The sequence below is a fragment of the Strigops habroptila genome, chromosome 9, assembly GCF_004027225.2.
Source record: "Strigops habroptila isolate Jane chromosome 9, bStrHab1.2.pri, whole genome shotgun sequence".
NCBI classification, from domain to species: domain Eukaryota; kingdom Metazoa; phylum Chordata; class Aves; order Psittaciformes; family Psittacidae; genus Strigops; species Strigops habroptila.
The window spans coordinates 6,929,234-6,944,087 of record NC_044285.2 but is presented as its reverse complement, the minus strand read 5'-3'; the positions used below and the strand labels follow the sequence as shown (position 1 = coordinate 6,944,087).

General features: G+C 43.1%; 1 protein-coding gene across 2 annotated transcripts in view; it reads left to right on the top strand.

The window, feature by feature from the left end:
• Positions 1-14,049, top strand: part of SV2B (synaptic vesicle glycoprotein 2B) — a 63,777-nt gene extending 49,728 nt beyond the window's left edge. Inside the window, exons 8-14 of one of the 2 annotated variants that reach the window (XM_030498250.1) lie at positions 549-659; positions 1,789-1,877; positions 2,093-2,257; positions 4,853-4,986; positions 5,407-5,607; positions 7,819-7,978; positions 8,993-14,049. In XM_030498250.1, the coding sequence (XP_030354110.1) occupies positions 549-659; positions 1,789-1,877; positions 2,093-2,257; positions 4,853-4,986; positions 5,407-5,607; positions 7,819-7,978; positions 8,993-9,176 (1,044 nt within the window). In that variant the 3' untranslated portion in view covers positions 9,177-14,049. The remainder of the gene's footprint in view (positions 1-548; positions 660-1,788; positions 1,878-2,092; positions 2,258-4,852; positions 4,987-5,406; positions 5,608-7,818; positions 7,979-8,992) is intronic. The other variant, XM_030498251.1, reaches the window with a different exon arrangement.
• The last annotated feature ends 805 nt before the right edge of the window (positions 14,050-14,854 follow it).

Here is a 14,854-nt window from a genome sequence, read left to right as displayed (position 1 = left end):
GCATTTTCAGATGCAAAGATACCCATCTACACATTCATTTGTCATAGCAGTTCTGCCAGTGGTGCTTAAAAGGTGCTGAATGAGAAACATCCCTGTCAGTTGTCTTTAAAAAGATCCTGAGGGCACAGTTAGATGAAAATACAAGTGGCTGATCTTGGAGTTATCTTCTACTGTAATTGCCTAGTCCTAATTTCTAGTGAGAATCTAAGGCATAGAGAAATAAGGTAGCACACAGACACATTACCCAATAAATGAAAGTTTGAAGTGGATGTGATGCACTGGAAATCTTTCATGTAAAGAGAGAGAAAGGATGGAGGGATGGATGAAAGGAAGGAAGGAGGGCAGGCTTATTTCTGTAATAAAGTTTTTTGCTGTAATTGAATCAGTTAGCTCATTTGTTAGTGGTAGCATTCAAGGAAAAGATAGTAAGGGATATCGGGTGGAAACATTGCCCAAAGGACAGTGGGGTTTAAAATCCACCCGAGATCAATTCTAGAAACTTTAGTCCAATCTTTCTTTTCTCTTCCCCCTCCTCCCCCACCTCCCAGGTTTCCTATATCAAAACTCCAAAACAAGTGGATGAATTTATTGAAATCCAAAGCTCAACAGGGACCTGGTACCAGCGGTGGATGGTCAGAATCTCAACTACTTTTAAACAGGTAAAGAGAAGAAAAAATATCCCACAAGGGCTTTTGAGCTTCTTGAGGCTCCAGTGCCTTGTTGCTCCAGGTCATTGTGTCTTGAAACACTGATTTCTCACTCAAAAAAATCTGCAGGTGTTTGCAAAGGGCTGTAATCTGATCGCACTTTCTATGCAGATGTGTGCATCTGCAAACTGCCACACTGTCAGCCAGGGCCGAAAATACCCCTGTGAGCATCACATTAGTCCCGCTGTGCAGAGCTTCCAGGACAAGCCCCAGGCACTTGGCTCTTCTTCTAAGCAGATAAATATTGATTTTCTCTCTGCCAAGCCTAAGTGAATTTACCACCTGCAGTTGATTCAGAAGAGTGTTTGCACCTTGTTCCTGCTGAGCCTGAGTTTCTAACGAGGTTATATTGTCTCTTCTGCTAATTTAACCTGTCACACATGCTATGCTGCTTACCTACGCCCATGCAGAACTTGGTGGAAAATCTTGCTAGATATTCTAGTCTAGGAGGATGAGCTTAAAGTAAAGTTTTTCTTATTTAATAGCAGTACAGGTGCTGTGCTATTACTATATTTAAGTGGCAAGTTAAGAGCATGCGTTGCATCCCCTCATGTTCTTGGCAGTATTTTCTGCAACAGGTCAAGAAGAGAAGATCTTGGTCTACCTCCTGCTCTGCTTGGCTTCATCCCTGTCTGAGTTCATCTTACCCCTCCTAAAGGGCCAGCTGTGTTTAGGTTTTTGCTCTTCAGTGAGCTTTGGAGCTTGATTTGAAAGCTCCCCTGAGACCATACATGTATTTGGAAAGAGAAAATTGTCAGAAGGTCTGAGAACAGGCTCATATCCACATTGTATCCACATGGTATAACCTGAGAGAGACACCGCATCATCCCAGCTCAGCCCTAGTCGTGCACTCCAGCTCATTACAGAGGGTTCAGATCAAGCACCCTGGCACATAGCTGAATAAGTGATCTTTTTGTAAGCCATTTATCTTGATAAATATAATTCTGAACAAACACTGAACATGAGCTACACATCCTGCCTTCCCTCAGCGAGCCCTTTTTACTGACATGAGATTTATGATGCGCTCAGAAAGTATCTGCTAGGGTGTCCTTGCAGCTAATTCTTTCTTGTGGATTTGTAGGTCTGGGACAACGTGCTATATTGTTTAACAGCCCAGTACAGGATGAACACACTGATGCTGGCTGTGGTTTGGTTTACAATGGCCTTAAGGTAAGGTACTTATTTAACTCAATGTGCTTCTGAGATCAGCTGAGATGCTTTGCTCATTCCTGTGTCAGAGCTAAGCAAGAGTTTGTATCATAAATGCATTTGCATTAGGAGCTTAACAAGTTTACATGGTATGAAGTATGTCATTGGAAAAGCACTGCAACATTTGCAGTGCCAGTATCTTGTGTCCTTAATGTATGTCTCCCATCCTACTACAGTTACTATGGCCTTATTGTCTGGTTCCCTGATATGATCCGGTATTTCCAAGAAGAGGCATATGAATCCCGAGTGAAGGTCTTTGATGAAGAAGAAGTATCACACTTCACCTTTAATTTCACCCTGGAAAACCAGATCCATAGAAACGGGGAATACAGAAATGATAAGTAAGTAAATAGAACTTGGTTTGATGCATGTGAACTGAAATTCATTTTTAGAAAGCTTTTATGTATAGATAGAAAGATATAGATGTATTTTTTCCACCACCTTGAAAATCTCTGTTCTTTTGGGCACACAGTCTATACCTCTCAAATCGCAAAGGCAGTTTTCCACAGATCAAATATCCTTTTTATCGTGTTTTTCACACGCTCTGCCTCAGCCACTCCATCTCCAGACCCAAGGGCATACCTGTAAGGACTCCTGCTTCCAGCAGCCTCTCCTTGAGAGCAGGGCAGTGGGTGCCCCGGCTATGCTGGGTATGCTGAGGTAACTTCTCTTTCCTTAGTACACACTGACATCTACTGGTTTTGGGCAGCAGAGCTCATCACTTGTAATGAAACTGCTGTCTGCTGCGTTGCCAAAATAAAAAGCTTTTTTCTCTTCAAGTCCTTGACATGACTTATCCTGCCCATCCTTCAGTCCATTAGTGCACGCTGTGTCATGGTCAGTTGTACTGGTGTGCTTCTCCCACACCGGCCAGCATGTCCTCGCAGAATGAGTGTGTCACCTTCTGTTTTAGTGCTCTGAAGTCAGTGAAGTTATTCGGGAAGAACAATAGTGCTCTCCTCCCTTTCTTCTATTTGGTCTGAGCCTATTGGTTTTTCTTCTGTATCCAGCCTTGACCAAATCGCTCTATGTTCCACACCACTAGAAATCCTAGTGATCTGTAGCAGGCCATGATTACTTTTCTAAATCCCAATAAAATGGGTAAGAAAATACTTCTATGTAAATCCTGTGGAGATCTCCTTGCCCCAGGCTAGACAGGGTGTTGCTCCAGCTGCTTTGCACTATGTGGGGAGGTCCCACTGCATGTTCAATGTTACACAAAACACTCATTGTTTTAATCTTCGCAGGTGAAACCGTACCTCATTGTCCAACCAGGTTGTTCCTCTCCCCTCAGAAAATATTTGCTTCCATTTCCTTGGCATATATATCTGATAGACATTGGTGAGGGACCCCAGCATGTGTCCCCCTGTCCCCTCCAGATATCTTTCCTGCAGCAGGAGCTGTGTTTGATTGTGCAAACCTAGCCCCATAGTTTCTATTCCCCTGCCTTTTAAGCAACTGAACAAAACCTAGTAAGAAGTAGATGGTGGTCAAATTCAGGGATTGGGGATTCTTATCTTATGCCCAGAGGAGATGCTCAGTTTTAACTAACTTCATTGAGAATTAAGGATGTTCAGCATCTTGCAGGATGAAGACATAAAACTGTGTACATCACTATTCTCCTGCCTTGGTCCTCTCCAATTCAAAAATTCAAAACCTGATGAAGCTACACTCCAGTAATGCTCAGAGCACATCTCAATATGATTTATAGCTGTGTTTTCCCTCCAGCCCTTGGCTGTGAGATAAAACTCAATGGAACACTAGGCCATTGCTATGTGACTCTTTTAAAGATGGATCTGAAGAAATCAAACTGCAGGAAAAGGGGCTTCTAACAGCCTTTGGAAGTAAATACATCACTGGCTATTACTGACCAAATGCAGAATAGCTTAAGTTTTGCTGTAACCTATGAGACCTTCTACATGGAGCAAAAGACTTGAACAGTCTTCTTCTGGTGTTTTGTGCATTAATAATATCTGTTAGTAGCTTCAGTTAAGAAACCCTGCAGTGCTCATTTACTGGTGTAAACAGCCATCATGCTACACAGTGTTGTAAGTGCCCAATTCAATTAAGTTTCTGGGATGTTATGTTAGAAGGCTTTTTATTTGGTGACAGTTGTGGCCTCTTTAACTACAGCAATAATGCTTGCTCTTAATAGCTCTTTACATCTTCCAAACATGCCTGTGCATTAACTAATACATCTTCTCAGTGTCCCTGCAGAATTTCACAGGTAAATCAATATCGTGTCATCCTTCAGGCAGGCAGGTCAGATATGTCAAGCTTCCCAGCAGAGGAGAAATCAATCGCCTGACACAGCTGATTATTTTTAGTGTAATCTGTTTTCATTACATGATAAGCAGTAGTCCTCGAACAGGGATGGTTACAAGCAGAACTCATATAATCTTCCCATTCTCTCTAGAAACATTTTTGCTTAAAAATCCCTTTAAGCTTAAACAGCTGTCAGAAGCCTTTCACCAAATGGCTTAATGGGCTCCTGACAGTGTCTGGTTTTATTTATGCTGGAGGAAGGGGCAGAATAAGGAAGGCAGCAAGGTCAGCTCACAAAGAAAATGCTATGCACTGAATGAAATATATCTTCTTCAGATGGACTTGCACTGAACATGAGAGGATTTCTGTCCACTCAGCCCTAGAAGCACCTTTTCTTAGATGTGCCTATTTTGAGGAATAGAAAAACTGCCAGAAATCCTAAAAGGTCCATCTCTCTTTAAAAAAACCCCTCTCCAAACCCTTTTCTCTTACTAAAATACAAAATATTAGGGATGGAGTTGGAAGGAGAGTTATGCATTCAAGCAACACCTCTCCCCTAAATGACCTTAGAAACTGCCATTGTGCTCTGTCTCTTGAAACAGCCATCATGTGCTATACAGTGTAGAAAATATCTTACAGCAGAGAGTGAAGTTCTGTTTTCTGCCCAACAGATTTATTGGTATGAAATTCAAGGAAGTGAGATTTGAGCATTCATTATTTGAGGACTGCTACTTTGAAGATGTGACATCCAGCGAGACCTTCTTTGAAAATTGCACCATCATTTCTACTGTCTTTTATAATACTGGTAATGGGATTCCTGCTATGGTCTCATGTCCCTTCCTAGTAATCAGGATCTGTTTTATCAGATTCTAGGAGAAAGGATTATAGGGATCTGTGTGTTTGTGTGTGTGCTGGGTAATGAGAATAATGGAAAAAAGAGGGTGATGCATTTGGAAGGAGTCTTCAGGTTGCTCCATCAGTGTTTTTAACCACATGGCTTCTGGCATCATTGGCTGCTGCACAGGAAATGCAAAAGACTGGGCTCAAACCTTGGAAGGTTAAAGTAATGGCAAAATTCTTAGCACTTTAGCAGCTCAAGTCAACAAATATAGCTTAAAATATGATCTTCTCCAACCTTGTTCGATGACCATAAGCAGTATAATATTTATTGATCTATCCTGAGATCAGCCAAGCAGGATCAAGACTTTGCCTCTTTCCCTCACAGATCTCTATGAACATAAATTCATCAACTGTAGGCTCATAAACAGCACGTTTATGAAGGAGAAGGAAGGCTGCCACCTGGACTTTGAGGAGGACAACGATTTCCTGATCTACCTGGTCAGCTTCCTGGGCAGCCTGTCTGTGCTGCCAGGCAACATCATCTCTGCATTACTCATGGACAAAATAGGGAGGATAAAGATGATTGGTGAGTGGGGACGGTGGGTGCATGGAGCAGGTCATGACTCCGCAAAGAGCCAAGGTCGTTGTGAAGGTCTCACTGCACCTGCGCACGTAAGATGTAAGCAGAGATGGCTCAGGTGGGAATGACTCATTCCCCTATCAAATGCAGAAGAAGAGTCTAAAGACTTGAGGGTGAGGCAAGGGATCTACTCTGTGGCAGTGGGCAAATTACCTGCTCCCCATTTCCTCACCCTGCTTTTCTGTGTATCTGTGACACCTTTCTTTATTGTTTTGGCTTTTAGGTCAAAGCCTGTGTGTTTACCCAGTGCTCAGCACAACAGGGTCAGAACTGAAGCAGGATTCCTTGGTGCTGTTGAGTTGATGCTGACGTCCATAGCACTCTGTGTAAATAAGCACTTTGCTCGTAGCAATGAATATTCACAAAGATTATTTGATGTGACTGCTTGACAGCAAAAGTTGCCTTTTTTGGTTTTCTGACTTCAAATGATTTTACAAACAGCTTTGGAGAGTGCATGTTAGATTAAGTGACCACGTCACAGTCAATCCCTTTATCATTACAGGAATAAGTTATCACCTTATCAGGCTTATGATTACTTTGGGAATTTCTGGTGTTGCTTCCTCCAGGGTTCAGACCTTGCTCTCCAGGTACTATGGAAATCATACCTCAGAGGACAGCCAAGTGAGTTTAATAAAATCAGGGATGTGGCTCAAGGGCAAGGGATGAATCACTTTCTTGAGCTCACCTCTCTTCTGAGAACACAGGGAAGTTTAGCTAGCTTAGCCTCACCATCAGACAGGCTCAGGTAAGTAAGATGGCCCCACCGGTGTGTCAGGAATGCACACTGAGCATTCATGTAGTGGATTTGGAAAAGACCCAAACAAACCAGAGGGTCTGTGAGAAATAAAGAAAGCTGAATGAAAATCAGATTGCCCACCCTGCAAACATGTCAGCATTTCAGCACTTCAATCTGGAACTGGGCTGACAGCTGGAATCCTAAATGCTTATTTCTTCTGCAGATTGAAAAGTACAGGACAAAAATTAGTAATGACACACTGAAGTGTTTCACCATGGAATTTTCAATTGAAACAGCCTTTTGGCATCCCACCCGTATCACTCTGTTGAACATATTATTTCTGGTCAGCTTAACATGAAAACTGAGATTTCCTTTGCATTTTTTGCCTCACTGGGACTTCAGTTTTATCGTGTTCCACTAAATCCTCTCCTATGCCAAACAGCAGATCTCCTGGTGCCCACATGGTGACCCTCATGCTGCACTGCACAGTGGGGGATGTAGCTGCACCAGGTATGATGGAGGAGACGTGTGGAGTCCTGCACGGCAGGTTTTCGTAGACAGAGTACCTCAGCGGCATGATGCAACATCATGTCCAAAATGAAGCATTTTAGTTCCAGTTCAGCATCCAAATAATTTTGAATGGTGTCAAATTGATTCCAAAAACCCAAACAAACAAATTGTTCAGTTTCCTGATAGTAAATGGAGACATTTTAGCAACAACAGAACGTTCCAGTGAAAGATACTTCAGCTCTGCAAAAATTGCATCTTTCAGGTGGAAATTCCCAACCAGGTAGAAGGCAGGGATGCAGCTATCCATCTTTCTGAATCTGAACTGTGCCTAACTGAGCATGAACGCTTTCACTTTCTCCCTCAGTGGTGTGCATAAAATTATGGCTCCTGTGTAAATGTGCCATGAAATCTAATGATGTTCTGATAATTAAAAGAGACCTCAAGTACTTAATACAATTGACTGTAAATTATCCTAATTGGGACTAGAAATGTGTCAAGTGATTTCAATAAGATATGAAATGCACCAGCTCTTCACTCAAAACTCAAGCTGAAAAACCTTCACAATGATTCTTCCTCCCCATTGACTTTCATGTTTACTTGCCTGTGCTCTTCTTGGGTCCAGCTGGAAGCCTGAGATGCTGGAAACCTGCCTGGAAAAAGCCTGTCTTTAGAGTCTCCATAGAGCAGACTATCAGCAAGATCGGATGGTCATTGAGAACATTTTCAGGCTGGTTTCCAGCATCAGAGAATGACAGATAGACAGCAACAAGGTATTTTTGGATTCTTGCAGATTTCATTCATTCTGGGGTGAAACACCATCACTTGAAAACCTTCTTTATCAACAAATACGTTTGCTCAACTGTGGACAGGGGAAACCAGTGCCAACATTCTTCTCTTGGTTGCCCCCGTAGGTGGCTCAATGTTGATCTCAGCAGTGTGCTGCTTCTTCCTCTTCTTCGGCAACAGCGAGTCGGCAATGATCGGCTGGCAGTGCCTCTTCTGCGGGGCCAGCATTGCTGCCTGGAATGCACTGGATGTGATCACCGTGGAGCTCTACCCCACTGACAAAAGGTGCTCAGAATATTGCTCCTTTTAGTCTCCATCCTCTGACTTTGTTCTCTCAGTTCACACAGAATCATTAGGGTTGTAAGGGACCACTGGAGATCATCCCCTACCAAGGCAGGTCACCTAGAGCAGGTTACACAGGAACATGTCCAAGTGGGTTTTCAATGTCTCCAGGGAGGGATACTCCATAAAAAAGCCACTCTAGATACATGTAGATGGGGAAGGTGCATATTTATCTTTATTTTCACTAGTCCTTAAGGGCTGGGTAGTCCTGCAGCTATACTGGATCTGCACAGATGTTTGCAAGCATAATTCTGCATGCCTGGTGGCTTGTACACAGGGAGTCTCGTGGGTGTATGGAAATTATGGGCAGATAAAATACAGAGCCTGTCATTTCTATGGATGTGCATGGAGGTCTGTCCTTTCAAATGTATCCTCCAGCCTCTTGCCATAGCTCATCACAGTGACAGCCTTCCTTCCCCTCCTCAACCTGGAGACAGCCATTGGTTTGGGAGATAGGGTAGCACAGGAAACTTTGGGAGATTGTGCTGCAGATTAAATCTTTCCTCACAACATCATTATAAGCCTTTATTTTTTTGCCTTTTCCAGGCTGCAGGGGGATGCCTAAAGGGAAGGACTGTGTTTTGAAGGCACAGTGTGCTTTTAGCTCCTGGGTGAAGCAGGATTTGGAGGAGAGCTGTGGTTGGTTCCCTGGTGACAACCCACTCCTGAAAAACTCTAGAACAGATTGTGTCCTGCTGTATTTGGGGAGGGCAAAGGCTGACATAATGGGCCACTGCAGGAGCAGGGAGAAGCTGAGAGGAAAAAGAGAAATGAGTACACACAGACATGCAAAACAGTGATATCTATTTATCCATTTATTTATTCTGCCTGGCTTTACTTGCTAGAAGCGTAGCCTGGGGAACACAAGAGCATTCACAAAATTAGCCATCCAGATCTTCTGTAGTTGCACTGAGAACCTCCGTCCTAACCACTGCTTTCTGCTTTTCTTTTCCACAGGGCAACAGCCTTTGGCATCCTCAATGGTCTTTGCAAGTTTGGTGCCATCCTGGGGAACTCAATCTTTGCCTCCTTTGTAGGGATAACCAAGGTGGTTCCCATCCTTCTGGCTTCCTCCGCTCTGGTTGGAGGTGGTCTGCTCGCTTTGCGCCTGCCAGAGACTCGAGAACAGGTCCTGATGTGAGCAACTGAGGCCAAGGGGGTTGGGGGCGGGGGGGCAGATGTAGAAGAAGAACAAAAAAGTGACGTGTTTGGGAAAATCAAAATGTCCATTTCTACACTGTTCTGTCGATACCTCAAAGAAGATGGCAGAAGCAAAGAAGAGCCCAAACGGATACAAACACCCCCCTCCTAAAACACCATTTAACAGTCACAACTGGTGCATGCAGCTACTACACACCCCTTGCAGAGCTTGGGTTTAACCTTGCCTGTGCTGGGAGTCTGCCCTTTCTCTCTCCATCGCAGTGTAACAACATGAGAACAGCAGTTATGTGCATGTGTGCACCTGCATGGGTGTGAGCGTGTCCTACAGGAGAACAGATCCTGACCCCCCCATGCCTTTGCCGAACTGTGAGATGCTGCCCGCCTTGCCCAGCGCTCCTTGGCAACTCATATCAGCTGTGCTCAGACACGAAGGGCATCCGGAGTGGAGGCAAGTGACAGATCTACTGTAGGTGAGCTCCAGCAATAGGGACCGGACCTACTGACATGGCTGGTGACCCTAGCTGTCTTGATTTGGGGGTTACCAACTAAACCACCTGGAAGAGTGAGAGAATCCTGATTTCTGGAGGATATGAGGGTGGATGCTTGGCTCTCTCAGAAGACTCAGGGTTTCAAAGCCCTTTATTGTCTTTACTTGGGCATAGAGAATCACTGTGGTCTGGGAGAGGAATATATACATAGTTTTATATATATATGTGTTTACACATACTTGCAAATGTACACACACACTGAAGTCATCAGCTATTGAAATTTATAATTTTTAATCTCTGCACCCTTAAGGAGATCTTAAGAGAGACACTAGAAATGAATCCCAATAACTCAAGATTATCTGGAGTCATAACCAACTTAGTGACACTTCATTCTTTATATCCAGACACCAAATATTTAAATGTATTGATGGCTGGGAATATATATTTCTATGATGATTAAGAGGAGTTTTTTCCTACTGCTTTCACAGAGGAGAAATTGATATGATGTTGGAGCATTCCACAAACCAAATGTGTATATATTATCCGGTGTAAATAGGGGACTTTTTGTCAAATACCTAGAGTATGGTAACTGTGAATTTACCAGCATTTTAGCCATATTATTTAAAGAATAAGATGCTTGATTTTCTTATATACTTGGGTCTCATTGAAACACTGTAAGCACAGTTACTTAAAGCCATTTAACTTGTTACACAGGGAATGCACGCAGCAAGCTTTCACTATACAGAACATTAAATTCTCCATTAAGTGGCCCATTTAAGTTTGATATCCTGTAAAGACCATTTTTGAAATTTACGCCCTTTGAATCATACAACCTAGGTCCTATTGCATCTAAAAGCAACATGAGTTGTGTAGTTTGGGCTGTATTTTCTTGGGAGGCAAGAATGAAATGCATACTACTAAATAATACACCAGTGTTCACAATTGACGAGATAATGATAATTAAACCCTTTCAACAAGCTCAACAACAGACCACAATTGATCAGAAACTGTCATGTAATGCAGGAAATTTGTCTCACCAGGATATTTTGTGACATAAAAAGTTCTTTGTACTTTTGCTATTGATCTTCCGATTTACCTTTCTTTGGATCCATTCTTTTCCTCTTTTTTTCCACTTTTCTTTCAGAAAAACAAGCAAGGCTAGGCTGAAATCCAGCAGGTCTGAAGTCTAACACCTTTGCCTTCAGCTGTACAGACAAATACATTAGCAGCCAACACCAGGGCCAGCCCCACACAATAGTGGGAGTCAGCGTTGGTGCTGCTGCAGGGGACAGCTGAAGGACACAGAGCGTGGTTAGATCACAGGAAGCAAATGCTTTGCCGATGAGGCAAAACCCTCTAATGAGCATCACTTTTATCATTGTGTCAGTCAGGGATAAACACTTATGGAGCAACTAGGCTACAATGGGCTATTTGGGATTTTTGAGATTTATTCTGAGGCTTATGAAATTGATAAAATCACAAGCTGCTGTAATAACCAAGCTCATTATGCCTCATTTCTTCATTTTATGGGTAGCTTAAGGCCTTTTCTGATTTGTCTTCAAAACAGCAAGGTTTCTTCTCTAAGGTAGGAGTGAATGTAATTATGTCCTTTGGCAGCAGTTCACAGCTTCTGTTGAGAATCACAGCCCAGAATGTGGTTTGGGTTTTTTTTCTTCTCTAAGAATGTCTGGTCCCTTTGCATGGTGAGAAGCAGCTAAATATGTATTTCAACACAAAAGATCACCATGGTCTTAAAGTTTCATCCATTTTGTTGGGCTCTGCATACCAATTACCACACTCCAATGTTTCATTTTCTGGACTATTCTGTTGTGCTGCTCTATGGAGCCAAGAAGCACTCTTATTTACATATCACTTGATGCTCTGACAGCAAAAATGACCCTTTGTGTTTTCCACTCACATTGTACAGTGACAGTAATGACATCATTTGTTTTGCAAAACTTCTCTGTTAATTTTCAGAGAAGGAAGGTATTGAGGTCTTGAGGAGATAGAAATGGCAAGGTGATATTAGGAAATATCCAATCTTAGAAACCTTTCTTCTTTACAGAATGGCTTTGTCACCTTTCACCTTTACAGAATGGCTGCTAAACCTCACCTTCGAGACATTAGCTGGGACAGGGTAAAGAGCAATAGGACCTTGTTGTCAATGTCACACAAACTACCCATGTGGCTGTAGAAACTCTTTGCACCCCTAAAGCCCATGGGTCAGTCATTTGAGGGCTAGGGGACACTGCAGGTGTGTTGTGACAAGGTTCCTGTCCCTGACTTGACAGGGGAGTTCATGACCTAATAGGAAAGGGTGACACTGAACAGAGAAGGAAGAAAGGAAAAACTAAGGAGAAACAATATAGCCCAGCTTTAGACACCTATGAGTTAGATGTCGGGATCTGAACTCATTGCCCTGAGTTCCCATTATTCTTAGCTGAAAGGCATAGGCAATATATGTGGCCATGCTCAGGTACCTTACTGAGAAGATGGCTTGCCCTGGATAGCCCTACTCCTTTCCTGTAACAGAGAAATCCAGGGCAACAGCTCCAGCTCAGTCATCTACCTTTTTGATACCTGGACTAACATCTCCCATCCAACTTCAGTGTGAACAAGGCTTAGTCAATATTTCTAATGTGTTTGTTTATTGTCCTTGTCATGGTGTAAATCGGTGTAAGCTTCACACTGCTGCTCTTCAGGCAAAATGGTTGACAGGTGCAGTCCCCTCAGCATTGGCTGTGTTCTGATTTGCACCTCAGCTTCAAGCCATGAGCCCGAGCCACTGAACCCTGGAGCATCATGCAGGGGGAGATTTCTCTCAGGCTCCTCCTCTGATGGCTCAGCTTTATTTCTACTGCAAAATCAGCATTATACCTGCAGCGCAAGGGACCAGCATGCCTGCTCCATTGGTTACTCCTGCCTATCTTTGCCACAGTGAACAGTCTCCTTGTCTTGGATGCACTGGACCATCCACAGAGAAAACTGCTGACCACAGGTCCACTGATGATCTCTGCAGAACACTATTTCCTTGGATTCATGAACTTTACTGCAACAGGGGCACAGAGGACCAAGACAGGGGACTTGCCTTAAATCCCAAAGACATCTTCTAGAAGACAGCTGGACCTCTTCATGCATGCATGGCGCACCAGTACAGTCATGCAGCCAGGGACTTTGCAGCATGGGAAAGTTGGGTTTAGGGAACCCGGACTGGCCTGCTGTGATTTAGGGGTACAGCAGTGTAACAGGGTCACAGGAGGAGTTCATTACTGAGTTTCTGAGCATGCAGAAACAGACATTTAGAGGAACACAGAGCATTGTTAATATTATTATAAGACACTAGTGGTATTACAATAAGAGTTCTGCCTCCTTATATTCCCAGTTGATTTAACTGGTTGCTGTATACGTATTCTTTTAATTCAGTTGTGCAGGGCAACTCCCACCACTGTCTTTGGCTCTGCTATGTTCTACAGGTGGTGGCTGCAGCTTGTGCTGGGTGGGGTGATCCCCTCTTTGCCCGTATGATCCTTATCCCCTTGGAATGCTCTGTGACTTATAAACAGCGCTGTACAGATCTTTTGTACTAAGAGTCACTCTTGGAAAACCCATATTCAGATCCAGATGTTCAGCACATCAGGCAGCCTGATGCCCTTCGGTGATACCGGAGATATTTCCTGAGCCTGGAATTCCCTGGTCCAGCCCCAAGACTGAGTTCACACAGGGGCACAGAGTGAGGCTGCATGGAGCTGAGCTTTCTGCAGATGTGCAGGTCTCCTCCAGGTCCTGCTTTGAGACCTCCAACAACAGAGTACACTCTGATACTGTTAAGGAGGCCCTAGGTCCATTTATGTTCCCTGCTCATGTCCTTTGACTTTCCAAAGGACATATGAACCTGACAGTATATTTTTAGGTTTATTAAGGTTTGAGCCCCATCCATTGTATTTCCACCAAGTTTCTCCCTCAGTTTCTTACCCTCGTATTAGCAAACACTGCTTTTAAGAAGAATCAAATCTGGGAACTGTGAAGGAAACAAACTGAAAGAAATTTCTTTGCTCTATGTGGTGTTAGTGCTCTATAAAGGTACACACACACTGCAAGTTCCACTGTAAATAACACCCAGTTATTGAACTGCATTTAATGAACTGTTTCATTTAGATGTTCTGTCGACTCTGTGTGTGTGAAATAGACAATTCCGGTCCCTTTGTTCCTTTTCATCAATTGAAACCTTTCTTCTTTTATGTTGGTTTTTTTTTTTTTTTTATTTGATCTGTGTCTGGTTGTCACTGGAAATTGCAGCTGTTCCAATGGACTTTGGTTTTGTTCTCCCTGTCACATTAAAAAGCTGGAAATAAAAGAATGACTCTTGTAGTGTTTGTATTTAATGCGCACTTTGAGGCCTCTTACAAGGGCTGCTGCAGGTGGCTTACCCACCTTGACAGTGTGGGGACTTCTAATATTGGCTACTTGTACAGCCTTGCTGTCTCAAACAATCCCCCCTTGATTAAGTCTCACTTCTGTCACAATTCTTTCACACTGTGTACTTCCTAACACACTACATGGGAAAACCTTTATCCTGAAAAGGTATTTGGAAGAGGAAGCATGAAATATTTTGAAGTGCCATGCAAAACCGGAAAGCTAAACTGCTTTGCAACAACATTGTGGCCCCAAAAAAGTGCTGTTTCTCATAGCTGGGCACACCATTTGACTATAGTATACACTCTTATGGATGTATTTCTAAGGATGTGTGCTATTTGTTTGCAGCTGTTTGCATAAATGTAATTATCCACCCCATGCTTTCAGAGCAGGATGACAGAGACCTGTGCAATGTTAACTGCCTTGGAAAAGAGCTCATGGTATAAGCAGTGGAGGCTGCTTGACAGACTATGGCATTTATACATGAATTTCAACTCAATGTATTCCATAAAATGCAGCAATGGCTCTTCCCCCAGGCCCACTCTAGGTCAGTAGGGTTTTGATTCTGAGTCAACTTTGGCTTGTTTTTAAGACATTCAGGTGCTGAAAAGTTGTCAGGTCAATCAGCATTTAGTCGTCTCTTCATGTACACTGCACATGCAACATGTTATAGCTAATATGAGAATAAAACAGGAGATACTGGAAATATAATAATGGAACCATGAAGGAACCTCCATTATCAAGAGACTAAATGAGG